Raw genomic sequence first — 21369 nt, 5'->3', positions numbered from 1 at the left:
GTATCTACACCATGGAACTTTAGGCAGTCATTTAAAAAATGAGTTTGGTCCTGGCTAGTTTGCTCAGTGGTATAGCATTGGCCTGGTGTGTGGATATCCCAGATTTGATTCCCGGTCAGGGCCCATCTGCTTCTTCACCCCTCACCTCCCCCACTTCTCTTCCTTTCCCATAGCCATGGCTTGTTTGGTTTGAGTGCATTGCCCTGGGCACTGAGAATGGCTCCATGGAACCTCTGCCTCAGGCGCTAAAAATAGCTTGGTTGCAAGCATGGCCCCAGATGGTCAGAGCATTGGCCCCAGATGGGGGTTGCTGGGTGGATCCTGGTCAGGACACATGTGGAAATCTGTCTCTCTAACTCCCTTTTTCTCTCTTGGAAAAGAAGAAAAAAACATTGAATTTGACTTGGGACAGAGTGTCTCCTCTGTCACCTCTTTTATGGATTTTACTGTTTTATTCCTTTGCGGACATTTTAGTGGAGTTTGGACCTTTTTCTATATGGTTGAAAATCTGGCTAAGTAGATTCAAAACCTATTTTACCGTCTGTTTCTTCCTAGAGCTCGTAAGTTGTCTTCAACTATTGCCCCCCTTCTTATCCTTCTATACTTTGAAACTAGGAAATCTCCAGTCTCCAAAAAAAATCACATTCTTTCTTCTTTCTTGACTTTGAGCCCCTACTGGCCCTTTCCCAGGAGCAGCAGCAGCAGCAGCAGCAGCGTTGCAGCTCAGCCCCAGACATTGTCTCTAAAAGTAAACTCAGAACCAATGAAATGTCAGTTCAGAAGTTGTTCCTGTAACATTTAGACTTTCTTAGAGATGAGAGACTTCTAGAGGAGAAAGAGCATTTCTAGATAACCACAGCTACTTTTTTCTTCTCTGTTACTGCTGTTCAGATTTGAAAAGGGACGCATCTACACCTTCATTGGAGAAGTCGTCGTCTCCGTGAATCCTTACAAGTCGCTGAACATCTACGGGAGAGAGACAATTGAGCAGTATAAAGGCCGTGAGCTGTACGAGAGGCCGCCTCACCTCTTTGCGATCGCTGATGCTGCCTACAAGGCTATGAAGAGGCGATCAAAAGACACTTGTATTGTGATATCAGGTATTTGGAGCGGGGGTGGGGGGTGGCCTGTACTTCCAAGGTCACAATGTATTTAACTTATTAGGTACTCAAGGATCCAGATGTTTGATCAGATCTATATTGAAGTTAGAAACTTACACAATTTTTAGAAGACGGAAACGTGATGAACATTAAATACTAAGTTATTTTATATCATTTCTGACCACCCTTTAGTCTTGTTCCTTTACAAATACATGTTACATGGACTTCTAGTTAATTTTGTAGACTGAGCTGACATGGAAATTCCATCTCAAATACATAAAAATACTGGATAAATTGTAACAAAAATTATTTTAAACAATGACAGAATGAAACTAAGAAAATGAAATCCTGAGGGACCAAAAACCAAGAGCAAACTCCAAGTGGGATTGGTGAACGGGAACTGGCGTTGAGAGCTTACTGACCTGGGGCCAGAAGTAGGGTTGCAGAGCTGGGGGCGCCCGATGAAGAGGGAGATAGACTCTAAATAAAGTTGATCTCTTCAAGGAATCTTGTGTAGGAAAATGGGGACAGGAATTATAGCTGCCCACTGACCCAGAATCGCCTCCCCCAAACTGTGGTAGTCCCCAAACTTTGGTGCTGATAACACCTCACATGTTGCATTAGTGGCTTTTATATTCTTATAAACATTGTTATGATCTTCATCCCATTTTGGTTATCAAAACAACTTGGGTCAGAAGAGTTATGTCACTTAGTGTTGAGAATTAGAGAATTACATAGCCTAGGACAACATTTTGTGAAAACAAATTATGTTAAGCAATATTGCCTAATTGTAAAAAGGGGAAAAAAGCAAACAATGAGTAAATGCAAAAAGACCCTTCCCTTTGAATACTTGTCCTTCCCCAAATTCTAGAAGTAACAGCAGGGACCAATTAGAGTGGTTATCCTCTTATACATTTTCTCTGTATGTACAAATACATATAGCCACACATGCATATATAATTATATTATAAATGCATAATTATGGAATTATGTCATAGCTGCTGTTACATAACTTGTTTTTTTCTTTTAACAATATATAATGGACATCTTTTCAGTAGAGCACTATAGAAGTAGGACATTCTCTAACAATTGGGTAGTATTCTATTGAATCATTGAATCATTATTTACCCAATTCTCTGCTGGTAGACATATTATTTTCAGATTTTAATCTACAGAAAGACTTTTAAAACTCTCAATGATTATTATTATTTTATTATTTCCATGGTATAAATTTCTATAAGTAGAGTTTTTGGATCAGAAGGCATAAGCATTTAAAAAATAGGGTAGTAATTCCAAATTGATCTCTTCTCCCCTCTTTTACCAGTTTTCATGCTTTTTCTGTGACACCATGTGTATGAAGCTTACTGCTTGGTTTTTTTGTTGTTTTTTTTACCAAAATTGCTCTAATTTTCATTTTCTGAAAGAATTATTTTGTCCCCATTAAGATGAAAAGAAATATTGCTATAGAAAGTAAGGGTGTATTAATTGAGCTGTGGCTATTGTTTGAATCCCTAACTTCTTTTCTACTCGACTGAAGAGTCATTGTGAAGTACTAAGACTTCAGTTAGTCTAAGGAATTACCTTATCGCAATTTATCTCTTGATATTTTTCTATTTGTCATTTTACTTCTCCAATGGTTTCATTTTTTTCAACGTGTTCTGATCTTTTGGAAGAACCAATATTGCATCACAACAGGATGAAGTAACTCAGAAAAAACAAACTTTGGAACATAGGGATTTTAAATAAATAACTAACACCACCATTTTAAATTACTTCATTAAAAATCAACTTACTCCTGGTTTGAGTTGTAATGCTAAGCCTTGCACGATTTTCCCTTAGGGGAAAGTGGAGCTGGTAAAACCGAAGCCAGCAAGTACATCATGCAGTACATTGCAGCCATCACCAACCCCAGCCAGAGAGCCGAAATTGAAAGGTAAGGGCGGCCCCAAAATGGGAGAAGATTCTCGTGAGAGCTTCCTTTTTTTTTTTTTTTTAAGGTGAGAGGAGGAAGACAGGCAGACTCTCACATGTGCCCCAACGGGGATCCACCTGGCAACCCTGTCTGAATCCGATGCTTGAGTACTGAGCTATTTTTAGCACCTGAGGCTGTGTTTCCCATCGAGCCATCCTCAGCACCCATGGCCATGCTCAAATGGATTGAGCCACTGGCTGCAGGAGGGGAAGAGGGAGAGAAGGGGGAGAGAAGGAAGGGGGAGAAGCAGATGGTCACTTCTCCTTTGTGCCCTGAGTGGGAATTGAACCTGGACGTCCACACACCAGGCTGACACTCTATCCACTGAGCTACCAGCCAGGGCTGAGTTTCACTTTTTATACATAATTGACTAGACCTAAACTCTGATATGTATAGGCCATATATTGACAATTAACTACCTTGATTCTCTGATTGCATGCTGTCTCTACTTTTATTTCTATCACGCTATTGCTATATTTGTTTTAATGGGGGGAAAAAGCCAACTACTATAGTAAGCTTCACATAAAGATAAAACAAAATAAAATTATTCTGAAACAGATGAAAGTGTCCCCTTTCTAGATTCTCACTGCTTTCTTAAATGTTGTTTGTGGTCAGCAAAAATGTTATAATTCACACTGGTGGGTTTTATGGTGCAAATGTTCACAGGTTCCTTGCTCTTTTTATTTCTATCTTTTTTGAAACTATGCTCTGAGGAGCCCTAGGTTCCCGAGAGTGAAGGGGGCTCTGGGAGGCAGATCCATGCCATCCTGATTACAACTAGAATTCTTGGTATTAGAAGTCCTAAGGATGATTCATTTTCTGAAAGGGTTTCAGCCACATCAGGCTGCCACTCACAGTGAGAGGAGGAATAAAGCTCATGTACACTGTCCAGGGCTCAGCATGTAGCACAGTGTCTGGCACATAGTATTTGCTTAATAAATGTGGAAGGAATGAATACATGGATTTTTAAAAAAAAAAGAATGAAATGGTGGCTATAAAGCAACATGACTTGTGTGGTGTGGACTTTTTGAAGAGAAAGAAGGATTTTTCTGAGTCGCTATTTTGAAGCTCAGTTTGTAGTCACTGAAGAATGACTCCATATACACACCTTGGTCTTCGTTTCAAGGCTGGAAAGAAAGGGTGCTGGGCTGATGACAGAGAAGAGGATTTAAACTATTCAGTGTGGGCTTTCTTCTCTTCTTCCTAATTGGGCTGCATGGTCAGGTCAGAAGAGGTATTTTTGTCCATTGTGACACATTTTTCACTTCTCATTCTGACTTTGCAGTCTAATAAGACAAAAATATGAGTAGGTTTTTTTTTTTAATTTCCCAAAGAGGTCAGGAGAACAACTGGCTAAGAACAAAATTTTATTTTAAACCCAGGATGTATAGTGGAATAAGGCATATGAGCATTAACCGGTCTGTATAAGCATATTTTACCATAGTTTCCTTTGTGTGCTGTAAGCAAGCAGCTTTCCCCCACATGTTAGTTGTTAAAATTTTTTCCAACTATTTGAGAGAGAGAGAGAGGAAGGGGAGGTGGGCAGGAAAAGAGAGAGAGAGAGAGAGAGAGAAGCATCAACTCGTGTTCCACTGAGTGAGTTGTTTCATTTAGTTGTGCACTCATTGGTGGCTTCTCTTAGGTGCCGATGCCGACTAGGGATCAAACGTGCAAGCTCGGTGTGCTGGGATGACTCTATCCATCGAGCAACCCGGCCAGGGCCATCTTTCCCCCCACATTTTACAAGTATACTTTCATTTTAAGAGGAGGAGGTAAGGTTGTAGGGTCACTTACAGTAACAGTAGAAGGAAGAGCGGATCTGCTGCATCAGGTTATTTCCGTGGCCAGAGTTACTTCCGCAGGGAGGTGCAATGAGAGGAATTCTGTCAGTGAAGTAAAAACAAAGACAGAGGGAGTAGAACGGAATGAACATATATCCCTTGGGAGAGACTGCTCTATGGAAGGTTAGCAGTCGTTAAATAAAGAATGAATTAACTGATACAAAAGAGAGATTCTGTGTAGCTTCAAACAAAATGATGAGCAATTTCTTTTTTTTTTTTTTTTTTGTATTTATTTTTTTTTTTTGTATTTTTCCGAAGCCAGAAACAGGGAGGCAGTCAGACAGACTCCCGCATGCGTCCGACCGGGATCCACCCGGCACGCCCACCAGGGGGCGATGCTCCACCCATCCTGGGCGTCGCTCTGTTGCGACCAGACCCGGAGATGCTCTGTTGCAACCAGAGCCACTCCAGCCCCTGAGGCAGAGGCCACAGAGCCATCCTCAGTGCCCAGGCAAACTTTGCTCCAATGGAGCCTCGGCTGTGGGAGGGGAAGAGAGAGACAGAGAGGAAGGAGAGGAGGAGGGGTGGAGAAGCAGATGGGCGCCTCTCCTGTGTGCCCTGGCCGGGAATTGAACCCGGGACTCCCGCACGCCAGGCTGATGCTCTACCACTGAGCCAACTGGCCAGGGCCAGATGAGCAATTTCTAAACCAGAGGTCGGGAATCTATGGCTCGCGAGCCAGAAGTGTCTCTTTTGATGGCTGCATCTGGCTCGCAGACAAATCTTTAATAAAAAACAAATAATAATGTTAAAAATATAAAACATTCTCATGTATTACAATCCATTCATTTCCTACCGCTCATGTTCATGGTTGTGGGTGGCTGGAGCCAATCACAGCTGTTCTCCGGGACAACACCAAATTTTTATTGGATAATGTGTAAGGTACACAGGTCGTTGTATGGCTCTCACGGACTTAACATTTTAAAATATGTGGCGTTCATGGCTCTCTCAGCCAAAAAGATTCCCGACCCCTGTTCTAAACTAATAAGGACCACATTGATGACCTCTGAATGCAGTCAGTTTCACAGTTCCAGGCTTTATAAGCAAGTACTTGTATAATTTTCTGTTTGACCCAGTCTTTTCAGAATTCATTGTTTTATAATTTCTCTTTATAGAAATAAAACTTGTTCATTTAAAAGAAAACCTAAAAATTACAGTATTCTGTGGAAGGTGAATATTCCCTGAAACCCACCCCACCTATCCCATCAACCTAGAAACCACAGCGAATCGTGCTGTTCCCTCCAGATTTTTAAGCATTTATTTACTAATGCCTGTGCCTGAGCGCACACACAAAGACCTTACAATACGTGTGATTTTGCAACTTAATTTCTCACTCAGTGTATTCTGGACTTCTTTCTGTATCAGTACATGTTATACTGGAAACAAAAATTATTTTTATTCATCCCTGTTGGTGGATATTTAGGATGTGTGAGCGTGTACAGCAACCAGTGCTGCAGTGAGCATCTTTGTATAAATATTTCCATGTACAGTGTGTTCGTAAAGTCATGGTGCACTTTTGACCGGTCACAGGAAAGCAACAAAAGACGATAGAAATGTGAAATCAGCACCAAATAAAAGGAAAACTCTCCTAGTTTCATACCTATTCAGTGCAGTTCGATGTGGGCTCACGCACAGATTTTTTAGGGCTCCTTAGTTAGCTGTCCCATATAGCCTCTACAGACTCGTCACTGACTGATGGCCTACCAGAACGGGGTTTCTCCACCAAACTGCCGGTTTCCTTCAACTGCTTATCCCACCGAGTAATGTTATTCCTATGTGGTGGCGCTTTGTTATAAATGCACCGATATTCACATTGCACTTTGGTCACAGATTTGAATTTAGCAAGCCACAGAACACACTGAACTTTCCTCTGTACCATCCACATCTCGACTGGAATGGCCGTGGGCTGCTCCGCTGTATACATGGTGTTACATCATCATCTGCGCATGTGCACATGCTGCCACATCATCCTACAGAAACTGGGAGGGTTCTCCTTTTATTTGGTGCAGATTTCACATTTCTATCGTCTTTTGTTGCTTTCCTGTGACCGGTCAAAAGTGCATCATGACTTTACGGACACACTGTATTTTAATGGAATCTAGTTTTTCTTTTTAAGGTCCAGCCTTTAAAACGTTTTATAATGACTTTCATTTGTCTGTGTTCAAGAGTGAAGAATATGCTACTTAAGTCCAACTGTGTCTTGGAAGCGTTTGGAAATGCCAAAACCAACCGTAATGACAACTCAAGCAGGTTTGGGAAGTACATGGATATCAACTTTGATTTCAAGGGGGACCCTATTGGTGGACATATCAGTAACTACTTATTGGAGAAGGTAAAATGTACTTGATTTCCCAGAGTAATGTTTACAAGTGCTGAATTTTTCTTTTACAAATCCAATTATAGAATTTCTTTAATTGCTTCAAAGTTGCTTTTCATCCTATTCTCCCTTTTGTATTCTTTCATTAGTACTTGCAATATCAAGTTGAAAAAAGTTATAGGCTTTGTAAATATTTAGGTATGTATGTGGGAAGGGGTGGGAGTGATCTGTGAATGTGTGCAGACTTCTGGGTAAATTTTAACCAAACACCAATCTAGAACTTCTCTCATTTTTAAAAACACTTCTCTCCTTTTTTAAAAAAATGCATTTTATTGACTTAGAGAGAAACATCGATTTGTTCTACTTGTTATACACTCATTGGTTGATTCTTATATCTGTCCTGACTGGGGATTGAACCCATATTCTTGGCATATTGGGATTATGCTCCAAGCAACTGAGCTACCTGGCCATGGCCCAGTTCTACCCTTTTTACGCATTACCACTGCCCATATGTTTTGGGGTTTTGGGGTTTTTTTGGGGTTTTTTTTTGCATTTTTCTGAAGCTGGAAACAGGGAGAGACAGTCAGACAGACTCCCGCATGCGCCCGACTGGGATCCACCCGGCACGCCCACCATGGGGCGACGCTCTGCCCACCAGGGGGCGATGCTCTGCCCACCAGGGGGCGATGCTCTGCCCATCCTGGGCGTCGCCATGTTGCGACCAGAGCCACTCTAGCGCCTGAGGCAGAGGCCACAGAGCCATCCCCAGCGCCCGGGCCATCTCTGCTCCAATGGAGCCTTGGCTGCGGGAGGGGAAGAGAGAGACAGAGAGGAAGGCGCAGCGGAGGGGTGGAGAAGCAAATGGGCGCTTCTCCTGTGTGCCCTGGCCAGGAATCGAACCCGGGTCCTCCGCACGCTAGGCCGACGCTCTACCGCTGAGCCAACCAGCCAGGGCCATGGTTTGTTTTTAATGCATCATAAAAGAGCCATCATATTTATTCCCTCATGTAACACTCTTTTCAAACAGTCATGCCCATCAGACTTTTTAAAATTGAGATATAATTGACATATAACATTGTGTAAGTTTCAGCTATATGGCATATTGATTTGAGACTTCCATGTGTGTTTTTATTCTAATTAACTTGAAATGTCATTTTCTTCTAGTTTCTATTTGTAGCATCTGTTATGGCAATGTAATGTAGCATAACCTATTTTTGTTTGTTAAATGCAAGTCAGACTATTAAGAAGTTAAAGTGTTTCTATCAGAGTGAGTTGAAAAAAGACTGGAACTGCTAGGTATTATAAATGTTTTTTTCTAAATGTTTCCTGGCTTCCCTTTATGTGCATATTCAATCAAGGGAATCCCTGTGAATGAACATACATTTTCATAATAGCCATCTCTTAAAAGCAGTCTTTTGGGAGCCACCTTAGGCAGGGTTCTCTATAGACTGATCTTGCTCAACTGACTTTATTACAAGGTATTGCTCTTTGACATTCCAGCAGACCCTGGGAAAGGGAATGTTGAGACTGTTCATCCGTAATGGTCCTTCCTTTTCTCCCCATTTCTAATTTGTTCCTCACTTTAAAAAAAAGTCCATCTTTAGGGTCAAGGTTAGAAATATCAAAATAGCTTTATTTTCAAAAAGTTTTGGAAACTCTATTATAAGCAGTAAAAAATAATTATTCAAAAAATTGCACAGAAAACCACATAAATGAGACTTTGTTTTAGATGGGTATTGTCCGTGGGACCTTTAGGATATTTAAATGTGCTTTTGGCCTGACCAGGCGGTGGCGCAGTGGATAGAGCGTCGGACTGGGATGCCAAGGACCCAGGTTTGAGACCCCAAGGTCTCCAGCTTGAGCACAGGCTCATCTGGTTTGAGCAAAGCTTGGACCCAAGGTCACTGGTTTGAGCAAGGGGTTACTCGGTCTGCTGAAGACCGATGGTCAAGGCACATATGAGAAAGCAATCAATGAGCAACTAAGGTGTCGCAACGAAGGGCTGATGATTGATGCTTCTCATCTCTCTCCGTTCCTGTCTGTCTGTCCCTATCTACCCCTCTCTCTCTGTCTCTGTAAAAAAAAATAATAATAAAAAAATAAAAAAACAAATTGTTTTTTAAAAAAATGCGCTTTTGGTGTGGACTCCCTGAGAAAGTGGCTCCTGTTTTGTTTTAGGGATACCTTCGCTGATTGACAATTTTGTTTTGTTTTTCTTAGTCTCGCGTGATTGTGCAGCAGCCAGGAGAAAGGAGCTTTCATTCTTTCTATCAGGTTAGTAGTCGGCGGGAATTCAGATCATCAAGCGTTTGTCTGCTTGTGCAGGAGCTGAGTGTGTTTGTGTTGGGGTTCTCCCCTGTCCCGGATGGCCTCCCACACCTCCCTTAGCCCATGGCACGTTACAGACATGCACATGCATGCACTCCCCCTCCCCCACATGCTTCTTTGGAGGTGTGATTAGCACGACTGGTAGAAAGAGCTGGCGGGTGATGAACCAACCAGATAATGGCCTTGGTTGAGCATCCCCAGTGTTTCTTTGCCACGTTGGTGACAGTTCAGTGACTGGAAAAAGCTTTTGCAGTGGGAAATCCTGAATATGTTAAATTAATTTTGTGTTATCTTGAATTGAAGCTGTTGTTCACTATTTGGAAGCTCCAGAGATGGTAATACAGACTCTGTATGTTTTGCTCATGGAGTCAGTAAAGCGATAAGATTACTTTTTAAAAAATACCTGGATCTTCTAAAGTTTTCTGTTAATGACAATAAAGATTTTCTTTATGCAGAAAAAAATACCTGGATTTATGATTCAAGAGAATTGTCTTCTTTATCCCATCAGAGCTGTGATTGCTTAGGAAAAAAAATTTTTTGGAATACCTTTTTGGGGAATGCTTTTAGAGACCTAGACAAAATCTTTTACAATAGCCCTCCTGTTGACATCATTTTATTCATAAAACAAGTTTAATACATTGCTATAATTTTTGAAAGCCCAATGTGATATAAACCAGTGCTAATAAATAAAGTGGGTGACCAAATTAAACAATACTGTCTTGGACTTTTATAAAATAAAATTAGAAATCATTAAGATTGATTTCCACATGTGAACGATCATGGTTACCCAGTTGTTGTCTTTTCCTGAGATACAGAGATTGTTGAGGAAAAGCTACTTTTTTCCAGTGTGATTCAGCATATGACTGTCAGCTGATACCTCTTCTGTGGCAATAGTGACTTTTTCTGAATTCCAAAACACAACCCTATCCTGTCTGGGTAATGAAGCTGCTAAGCAAGTGACCAGCACAGAGCCTAAGCTCCTGTTTTACAAATGACCACAGTAAAAGCAAGAATCTTTTATACTGGTTATGTTGTGAAAGAGCTAAGACTTTTAAAGTAAATATTTTCATGATTGTATAACATTCTCCATATGACCAATAACTCTTGAAGCCATTTACCTTCAAGATTTTTTATTTTTTGTGTGGCAAAGACAGAGAGAGTCAGAGAGAGGGACAGATAGGGACAGACAGACAGGAAGGGAGAGAGATGAGAAACATCAATTCTTTATTGCGGCTCCTTAGTTTTTCATTGATTGATTTCTCATATGTGCCTTGACCGTGGGCCTTCAGCAGACCGAGTGACCCCTTGCTCAAGCCAGCGACCTTGAGTTCAAGCTGGTGAGCTTTGCTCAAACCAGATGAGCCCGCACTCAAGCTGGCGGGCAACCTCGGGGTCTCGAACCTGGGTCCTCCACATCCCAGTCTGACGCTCTATCCACTGTGCCACCTCCTGGTCAGGCACCTTCAAGATTTTTTAAAAATAATTCTTCAAAGGCAGAAACAGGAGGACCTAAATAAATTAAGTCCAGAAAATGAATAAAAGCTAGATTGCCATTGTTAGACCATCTGGTATATTTAGTTTATAGTATATATTTTGCCAATTTATTTAAAAATATTTTTCAGTTACTTCAAGGAGGTTCAGAACAGATACTACGTTCTCTGCATCTCCAGAAATCCCTTTCATCCTACAACTATATCCATGTAGGAGCTCAGTTAAAGGTGAGTGTTTCCTCTTTGAGATTGCTAAGTTATAGAGTCAGACAAAGAATCAGAGGGGACATGAAGTAGTTATTTGGCCTACCTTGCTGCCTTTAGGCAAAGGAATGATTCTTCTATTATTAAAATTGTCAGGGGCAGAGAGTCACTACATTATTGACTCAACAACTTTGCTTAATAACCCACTACTATATTTTATTACCCTCTGACAGGAAAGAAGTTTCTTTCTTGTGATCTTGTGTTTCCTTTCCATTTTTAATTCTATTATATTTTGACACAATAAAAATACTGCTCTGACTAGGAAATCCACCTCAGAGGATTCTATATATTGGGCCAAAGCCAAGTTGTTAAGACAAAATGAAATTTAAAAGCATTTTGGTTGAAATGACTATCAAAGTTCTGCACTCATTATCTATCTTTTCAACTATCGATATATCTATCCTACAAGTCTCAGACAGCTCTGTTAATTCAATGCCTTATTGACATTGATAGGGACCGAGATGTTTGGTGTGTGTGTGTGTGTGTTTCTCCAACTTCCAGCTCCACCATCCTCACTGGACTTGGCTGTCTACTTAGGTTGATTGTCCTCACAGACCCAAAATGGCAGCAGCAGTTGCAGGAGTCACAGTCAGAGGAAATGTTCCTGGCGTGTGGCCCTTTGTAAGCTAGGGAACCACATGTCTTATTGTCCATGGCTGGCCAGTCACTTGGTAAGAGGAATAAGATCACTAAAATTAGTTTAGACTAATGAAGATTTTCCTCCTGAGGCTGGGAGAGACCAGTCCTGAAGGACACATGAAATTGGGGAGGGGTGAACAATCAGGGTTCTTTCAGCAAGAAAGATATAGGAGCAGGGAATGGCTGGTAGGTAAACAGCCCACAGTTCCCCACAGAGAGCAAGTAGTAAATGAACATTTAGCCTTTTCTCTAAGCTAAATTTAGCTTAGGTTCCCATTTCATCAGTTTTCCATTCCTATTCCTCCTCCCCCATTTTCCTTCCACTCGAATAAAAACACATAACAGGAGCCCTGGAACGGGTTCTATACTTAAAATAAAGGTTAACCTAAAGGAAACGGAAATATGCTAAAGCTTACCACCCAGAAATAATTATTGATGGCAGTTTATGTGTAGATATTTATAAATGAATTCATACAATAAATCCTGATTAAACAAACCTGCTTTTATATTAATAATGTGATTATTGATATCTTTCCATGTTCACAAATATAAATTAATCAAATTACTTTAACTATAAAGTATGGCACACTATATAATTTTACTTAACTATTCCGAAATATAGGGATGCTGTACAATTTAGACATTGTGGATTGCAGGTAAGATAAGACTCAAAAGTCTCCATCCCAGAGCAGCTCAGGACTTGCTCCCTCACTGATGATCCCAGAAAAGTATGGGGCGTTTCTTCTATGTGACAGCGGCTCTCAGACACAAGTGGGCATTGTGTGTGCTAAAGGACATCTCTACCCTGGGCATCATTTGTATTCTCTCTGGACACTCCATGACTTACTACAAAAGCATCAAGACCTTGACTAAACTTGAATATAGTCTCAACAGTGATTGGAGTCTAATGCTCATAGGAAAGACTTTGACTTAACTTTTCTGTTTTCGTTCCTAGTCTTCTATCAATGATGCTGCGGAGTTCAAAGTCGTAGCTGATGCCATGAAAGTAATTGGCTTCAAACCTGAGGAGATTCAGACAGTGTACAAAATTTTGGCTGCTATTCTTCACTTGGTGAGTGTGGATGCCTCTCAGAAGCTGCTGCCCCCCCGTGGGGACAGAGTGCTTTCTCAGAAGATTTTGGGTTGTTTGGGGTTTTTTATCCTATAGATTTAAAAAGTAATTTAAGTAAAGAAAATGTCTCCTGTTTGGAAGAAACTACTATATCTAGTTCTCTCCATGATATTGTAATATCAGGAGGGATTTTCTGACCACAATAGGTTCTGAGACTGGCTTTACTTGATAATCTTACCCGTGTGTCAGACTTTGAACTGGTTAATTTCAGGAATGAAGGAATTCAGCCAGGATGTGACTGTCAGCAGTAGAAACTAAAATTCTTTGCACAGAATAAACTTCTAACCGCATCTGAAACATTGGAATCATCGATGATTAGAACTGGAATTTTGACTGTCTCATTTTACAGGTTGGGAAGGGGGCCCTGCAGGGTTGACAGGACCGTCTCAAAGGCACAGAGTTCACGGCAGTCCACACCATGGACCAAGCTGATTGGATTCTGGTCCAACTGTTTTCCACTACACCACACCTAACCTAGAAGAAGTAAAGAACCATGTCAGATTTCTCTCATTCCTATTTATAAAATTGGAGGTGTTTAAAATGTATAATGAACATTATATTTCGTTATAATTAATGAGTGGCAACATGAATTCAAATATGGAATAAAAATTACCTTTCAATTTACTATAGCAAGATTTACCTGCAAGTGAATCAGGACCTATATAAAATTAGCACGTAGCAATAGAAATTATATCATGCATAAACAAATGTTTCTGACTAGGAAGACTTTCATATTATAAATTGTGTCATTCTTTAAACTAGTTTATAAATATAACAATATCCTTCAGAATCCACACAGAAATTTTGTTTTTAGGTTGACATACGATTATAGAGTTTACCTGGAATAATGAACATGTATGAAGGTCAAACAAAATGTACTAAGGAAGAAGAGTAGGGGAGGGAAAGGGAGAAGAGGAGACGTGAGTGATTTCTACCAGATTTTAAATGATCATACAAGCTACAACACCTTAAAACTTGTTGTAAATTCAGCACCAGATTAAGCAACAGATTAGCTCATGTGTAGGACACTTGCTTGAATGTTAGTGTTTATTGAATGAGTGGAATATAAATAGACTCAAAAGCTTGGGGGAATTTAATTAAACAACAGAGGTAACATTTCAAATCAGGATGAAAAGCTAAACTATTCAATAAATAGTGTTGGAGCAACTAACCTCAAAAAAATAAGGTTAGGTTTTTACTTTACACCACATACAAGCAAATTCTAGGTGGAATTAAAAGCTTAAATAGAAGAAAAAGCTGTATACCTATTAGAAGAAACTATTAAATATTTATAAAATCTTTGGAGTACAGATGGTCTAAAGTATGACACCAAAGAAAGATTAAGCAAAAGAATCACAGATTTGACCACCTAAAAATATAAAACATCAGCCCATCAAAAACAGATAATGAAAATTAACAGAGATGTTGTCTACAGAGATGTGTTGTAGAATTGGACACCTGAAACCTCTATAATTATATTAACTAGTGTCACCCTAATAAATTCAATTTAAAAATAAGTAGATGGTTGTCTGGAGAAGAGGAAAAAATGAAGTGCTAACTTTCTATATGTTTTTATATATAATATATCTAGGAAAATAGGTGCTACAAACAAAGTCACTTTGAATTATGTCTTAAATTGGCAAGTGTCTCTCTAACAATCAGAATCTCATTGGCAATGCTGTCTCATTTCTTCCCTTTTGGTGTAGGGAAATTTAAAATTCATCGTGGATGGCGACACGCCCCTTATTGAAAATGGCAAGGTGGTGTCCGTCATTGCAGAGTTGCTCTCCACCAAGGCGGACATGGTTGAGAAGGCCCTCCTTTACCGGACTGTGGCCACTGGGCGCGACATCATTGACAAGCAGCACACGGAGCAGGAAGCTAGCTACGGCAGGGATGCCTTTGCTAAGGTGGGGTTCTAACTCACGTTCTCCAGGCCTGGTGTTGCTCTCAGGCGCAGTTTTAGTGATGTTCTGCGGGGATGGATTCAGATGTTTCTTGAAAGTAGGTTAGGTAAGGCTTTTAGAAACTGTCATGATACTTTTTGGCCATCACCATCTCAATAAACCCCCCCACCTGGGTGCATCACCGCTAGGAAATGTTTTGAGGAACTCAGAGCTGACTGGCTAGCAGGCTGATTAATGATGCTTGCTTCGCAGGACCCCTCGCTTGCCCGAGCCCCTCTCAGTTTGCTTTGCTCCCTCAGTAATGCTCCGTGGAAGTCCCCTTCAAATCCACGGATGGAGTTCTCACCCTATCTGTTTGTGTACCAGTGTGTGGTGATGCTTCCATAATTTATTAGCCATTCTCCTTCTAAGGCATTCACCTTGTTTCCTTTTTGCCACTGCAAACAATGCTGCAGGCCCTGGCCGGGTAGCTCAGTATATAGAGTATTTTCCAGCATGCAGAGGTCGCAGGCTTGATTCCCAGTCAGGGCACATACAAGAAGCAATCAATACTCATTGCACAACTAAATGGAACAACTAGGTGAAATGAGTTGATGCTTTTCTGTCCCTTCCTCTCCCTCACCACCTCCCCTTTTCTCTTTCTATCTTTCTTTCTCAAATCAATGGGAGGGGCCCTGGCCGGTTTGCTCAGTGGATAGAGTATTGGCCCAGTGTACGGACATCCCAGGTTCAACTCCCGGTCAGGGCACACATGAGAAGCAACCATCTGGTTTTCTTCCCCTTCCTCTCCCCTTCTCTCTTTCTTTCCCTTTTGCAGCCAGTGGCTTGATTGGTTTAAGTATTGACCTCCCAGGTGCTGAGGATATCTCAGTTTGTCAGAGTGTTGGCCCCAGATAGGGGTTGCCCACTGGATCCTGGTCAGGGTGCATGTGGGAGTCTATCTCCCCTCCTCTCACTTAAAAAAAAAAGTTCAAATCAATGGGGGGAATAAAGAAATAATACTGCAAATTCACCCAGTACATCTATCTCTACACACAAGTGCTTTTATTTCAGTTGGATGGATTCCCAGGAATGAGCCTGTCAGGTCAAAGGACACTCTTTAAATTCACTGATTTTATGGGTACATAGTAGTATCTCATTCTTACTTTAGGTTTTCATTACCAGTGTATTTGAACATCTCGTCGTGTAAGACAGTGGTTTTCAACTGTCAGTCCACCAGAAATTGCATGCCGGTCCAAGAAATAGTTAACTACCCTGATATTGTATGAAGATTAGTGACCCAATGATTATATAGACTCTATTATGGAGAATCTTAGGGGGGAAAAGGAGGTGGGTAGGGCAAGAATGGAAGCAAAGAGACCAATTAAGGATAGTTCCATGACCCAGGAGAGGGACTGGCAGCTTAGACTAGAAAGGTAGCAATGACAATGGGAAGAAGAGGGTGCTCACTTGTTTAGAGATAAAATCCACAGGACCTATTTGCCTGGGAATGATGGAATCAAGGAAATTCCTTAACGTAGTCTGGCTCTAAACTGCCTCTCCTGCCTCATTTCATACCATATTCTAGCCTCCCTTTTTCACTCCAGCACCATAGTCTTCTATCAGGCCTTACATGTTGTCTGTCCCTTTCTCTATCCAGCCACAGGGCCTCTGCACATGCTGTTCCCTCTACTTTGATTTCTCCTCTCTCTGCTCCTTTCTGGTTAATGCTTACGCATGCTGATCTCAGTCCACTTTCTTAGAAAAGGCTGCCCTGGCCTCTCTGAACTCTGAACAGGTTCAATTCTCCTCAGATCCTGTGCACCAGTCCTTTAGAGAGAGAGAGAGTGTGTGTGTGTAGGAGTGTGTGTGTGTGTGTGAGATTTTCCTCCACCTTACTCCCTAAGTTCCTTGGAGACAGACCATGTTTATGTTTGCTTCGCACTGGATCACCAACAAACTGCACACAGCAAGTAATCAGCAAGTATTTGTTGAATGAGTGAATAAATTCCTAAGTTTCTCTTATCATTTATTCATAGCTAAAAGTATTAGGGTAGGAGCAGTTTTGGGGGGTGGGAAGATCGAGAGTCTTGACAGGATGTCAGTTTGAGTTGGCTGTGATACATCGAAGAGTGTTGTCAGGTGGGCTCAAGCATGGGAACCTGAGCTAGGAGGAGAGGGCTGCCGTGGGGTCATAACATTGGGAAAAGTGTTCCATTCCTACTGTTCAGTGCTAGGTGAGTCAGCTCAGAGCCGTGCAGTGGGGCTGAGTGTAGACCAGGGTGGGGTGAAGAGGAAAGGGGGCAGGGAGAGTGGAGGCAGGTGTGTGTCAGTAAGGAGAGTGACTGGGTGTGTGTATACTGGATGTGTATTTTGATTCTCAGGCAATTTCAAACTGCAGCCTTTGGCCCAGATCTTCATTTAGCATTGTAAATCAATATTTATATTTTTCAAATTTATAGAGCTTTAGTGGGATGTAATTATTAACTCGGCAGCTTCCTGCTTTTTATAATTGATGGGATTAACAGCAAAGCAATGAAGTGACTTATCCAGGGAAGTAGGCGATTTATTGAAAGAGCCGGGCACAGAAACATACCTGGGAAGGCTGTCAGAATACATAGGGCGACTGATAATAATCTTAAAAATCCAAACTATTTAGTTTTGCATTCATCATGGTCTTTTTTATCAGACAATCTGCATTTGTTCTTATTGTTTTGCTCTGGGTCATAAGTTATGATGACTAGTAAGGAGAGAATAGGAATTTAAAAGGTATCACAAACCTAAACAGAGACTCATTCCCAGACAGGCAAGAATTTGCGGTGTTGTTTTCCTCACAGGCAATATACGAGCGCCTCTTCTGTTGGATCGTGACTCGCATCAATGACATCATTGAGGTCAAGAACTATGACACCACGGTCCATGGGAAAAACACTGTTATCGGGGTCTTGGATATCTATGGCTTTGAAATCTTTGACAACAACAGGTAAACCAGATTAGATGTTTCAGACACTATGGTTTACTCTTTATTTGTGTACACTTAATGTATTCCTCTCCTTGCAGCTTTGAGCAGTTCTGCATCAATTACTGCAACGAGAAACTGCAGCAGCTGTTTATTCAGTTGGTTCTGAAGCAGGAGCAGGAGGAGTACCAGCGGGAAGGGATCCCCTGGAAGCACGTGAGTGGCCCCTGGGGGACGTCTTCGTGCCTCTCCCAGATCATTGATATTGTCAAAGCGTACCATTTTCAAAGCTGTTTTCAAAAATTGCCTTGTGTTTGTGAAACACCAGAATTTTAGCTTTTCTTTTTGGGATGTATAAATACAATTCACTTTGAGGGTTGGTAGTTGGGATTCTTCTAATTTAAAAGATGCCCTGTTGGTGCCCAGAGAATGATGAGTTATAGTCGGTAACTTTCACGTTTCCACTTTACAGCTGATAGCACGTGGGTTTTCTGGTTCACACCTGTCTATCAAGAATTGAGCATCATGTATAAGTTCCTTGGAGCTGCAACTTTGGCTTTAAACTGGCTGAACTTCGCTTCCAAATTTAGTTTCTTTTCCTTCCTCCTCTTCCTTCTTTTTCTCCTCTTACTCCTTTTTTTCTCCTTTGCTTTGTAAACTGAATGACATTGTATAGTCTTCAGTTAATATTATTTCTGTTACCTAAATCCTTACACAAAAACAAGTAAATTCTGTTTCCACTTCTTTCTTGTGTATCACATTTTAGTTATTACCTCTCTGTGGTGGCTCGCTGTGAATTATAATATTTGTCAGAGTAAAACTAGTCTGGTACTGTCAGTACGGAGCCAGAGATCATGGCTGAAAAGCATGACCTTTAGACCTCCTGCTCATGACAGAAGTGAGACCTAGTCATTTTTCTTTTAAATTTGTATTTTAAACAGTTTTTTTTTCTTTTTTTTCTACAGAGATGAGAGTCAGAGAGAGGGATAGACAGGGACAGTCAGACAGGAACGGAGAGAGATGAGAAGCATCAATCATCAATTTTTCGTTGCGACACCTTAGTTGTTCATTGATTGCTTTCTCATATGTGCCTGACCGCGGGCCTTCAGCAGACCAAGTAACCCCTTGCTTGAGCCAGCGACCTTGGGTCCAACCTGGTGAGCTTTGCTCAAACCAGATGAGCCTGCGCTCAAGCTTCGGGGTGACTTCGGGGTCTCAAACCTGGGTCCTTCCACATCCCAGTCCAATGCTCTATCCACTGCGCCACCACTTGGTCAGGCGTATTTTAAACAGTTTTAAGAACAGACTTGAACAATGCAAAAACTTCAGAGTTTTCATAAGTTTCTGTGTTTATAAAATTGTTTATTGTCTTGACAAATGGTATAGACAATAAAAATAAAGTCAATGTTTGTATTGTTATATTCAGCATTATAGCAGGGAAAAACCATTTGAAAGACTACTAAAATTACGTTTCTATTCCTTTCCACCTTTCTACTTGTCTGTTTCAGTCAGGAAAAGGAGGCAATGGCAGCTTCCCTGCCTCAAACTGCATCTTTGCCTTTCTTTCACCATGTGTTAAACATTAAATACCATTATAAACATTAAAAACAAACATTTTATTTAAGTATAGTAGTATAAAATAAATCAAAGTGTGCTATTACTTTATAATAGGATTACCAACCATTTAAATTTAAGCAGTGAACTCTTAGAGCACATTTAAGATGTAATTTAATTCAATTCAATAAAGTTTATGTGCAGCTCTCTTAGAATGAGTATGTGGTATAATGAAATGCCCAATTATAACCGAGGCTTAGATTTTTATAGCCAAGTTACTCGTAAAGCTTGTTATTCAGATGGGATTCAGAGATACTGGTCAAAAATGTCCTTTCATAATCAGCATATCAAATTCCACAGAGTTGACACAGAGAAAGCCAACAATTGCAGTAGGCTATTTCAAAAGGAACAAAACAACGAAACATGCAAAAATTCTCAGCGAAATAAACCAAGAAATATGTGTTGTAGAGATAACAGAAGGCTAACTCCAAGATAATAATAGTTCCTGACCATATGCAAGCTCCCCCTACATTAGAATTACTATTCAGGGCAAGTATTTCCTTTAAAAAACCCCAGACTTCTGAACATAGTGATTAATTCTATTTTTTAATGGAAATTTTAAATGTACAATTTAAGAGCAAGGGCAGAAATGACAATGTAATAAACTCAATGCTTCTGTTGCCCAGTTTTGACAGTTATTAGGAGATTGCTTATCTAGTGTCCTCCGTACCAACCCCCACCCCCAGATTATTTTGAGGCAAATTTCAGACTCTGATGTGACAAGAATGTGATCTATTCCATCTGTAAATGTTTCAGTGTGTTTCTCTACAAAATGAACACTTTTATAAAAACCATAGCCACAATACCATTGTCTCACCTAAAAAATTAACAGTAATTCCTTAATACCAAATATTTAGTCAGTGTTTACATTTTACATTTTCTCAGTTGTCTTACTCTGTTTTTGTTTTGTTTTCACAGTGTGTTTGAATTTGATCCAAATAAGGTTCCTACACTGTGATTGGTTGATAGTTCTCTCACATAGCTACAGATTTTCATCTCCACGTCTCTCTCTCTCTCTCTCTCTCTCTTTTCTTGTAATCCTGTTGAAAAAAATGGATCATTTGTTCTGTAGTGTTTTCCAGAGTCTGGATTTTGCTGATCAGATTCCTGAGGTGTAATCAAATAGGATTCTCTGTTATTTGTCCTTGGTTGTTAGATCTAGAATCTTGACTGGTTTCAGGACAAGTGTTTTTCTACCCATGGTGTGTGGATTTTCCTCAGTAGGCTCATATGTCTGGTTGTCTAATTGATTCAGTTTTAAAAGTCTTTGGTGCTCTAGTTTTGGCAGGTCATTTTTAGCTGTTGAGAACTTGACTCTCAGGCACAAAGCTTCTTGATTTGGAGTGGAAATGGGAGACCCAGAGCCCACCCCATCACACCTCTGCTTGCCCCCTGGGTCCCCTAAGAAACCTCCTGGGAATGCCAGGTTGCTGGAAGAAGAAACTGGTTTGGAAACCACTACTTGAAGCATCATAAAAGTTACAAACTAAAAGTAACTGCATTCTTCAGCAAAGATTAATCACTTTTGGTTTATATAATTTGAATTTTAGGGACTTACTTCCCTGGGACAAAAGACTTAGTCTCTAATTCCATAGCCCCAAAGTCTAAACTTTCAGCTATTAATTAATGTAGAGTCCTTTTTTTTTTTTTTTTTTTGTATTTTTGTATTTTTCCGAAGTTGGAAACGGGGAGGCAGTCAGACAGACTCCCGCATGCGCCTGACCGGGATCCACCCGGCACGCCCACCAGGGGGCGATGCTCTGCCCATCTGGGGCATTGCTCTGTTGCAACCAGAGCCATTCTAGCGCCTGAGGCAGAGGCCACAGA

At 40.7% G+C, this 21369-nt stretch overlaps 1 protein-coding gene across 1 annotated transcript in view; it reads left to right on the top strand.

Annotated features, from left to right (window-relative positions):
* The window catches only part of MYO1D (myosin ID), a 366899-nt gene that overhangs the window by 96279 nt on the left and 249251 nt on the right, over nucleotides 1-21369 (top strand). Inside the window, exons 2-10 of the mRNA XM_066263321.1 lie at nucleotides 892-1100; nucleotides 2940-3033; nucleotides 7080-7245; nucleotides 9451-9504; nucleotides 11181-11276; nucleotides 12907-13023; nucleotides 14790-14993; nucleotides 17807-17952; nucleotides 18030-18144. Coding sequence (XP_066119418.1) covers nucleotides 892-1100; nucleotides 2940-3033; nucleotides 7080-7245; nucleotides 9451-9504; nucleotides 11181-11276; nucleotides 12907-13023; nucleotides 14790-14993; nucleotides 17807-17952; nucleotides 18030-18144 — 1201 coding nt within the window. The remainder of the gene's footprint in view (nucleotides 1-891; nucleotides 1101-2939; nucleotides 3034-7079; nucleotides 7246-9450; nucleotides 9505-11180; nucleotides 11277-12906; nucleotides 13024-14789; nucleotides 14994-17806; nucleotides 17953-18029; nucleotides 18145-21369) is intronic.

This window comes from Saccopteryx bilineata, chromosome 2 (assembly GCF_036850765.1).
Source record: "Saccopteryx bilineata isolate mSacBil1 chromosome 2, mSacBil1_pri_phased_curated, whole genome shotgun sequence".
Lineage (NCBI taxonomy): Eukaryota > Metazoa > Chordata > Mammalia > Chiroptera > Emballonuridae > Saccopteryx > Saccopteryx bilineata.
The sequence above is the reverse complement of the archived record's forward strand: the minus strand, read 5'-3'. Positions and strand labels throughout refer to the sequence as shown.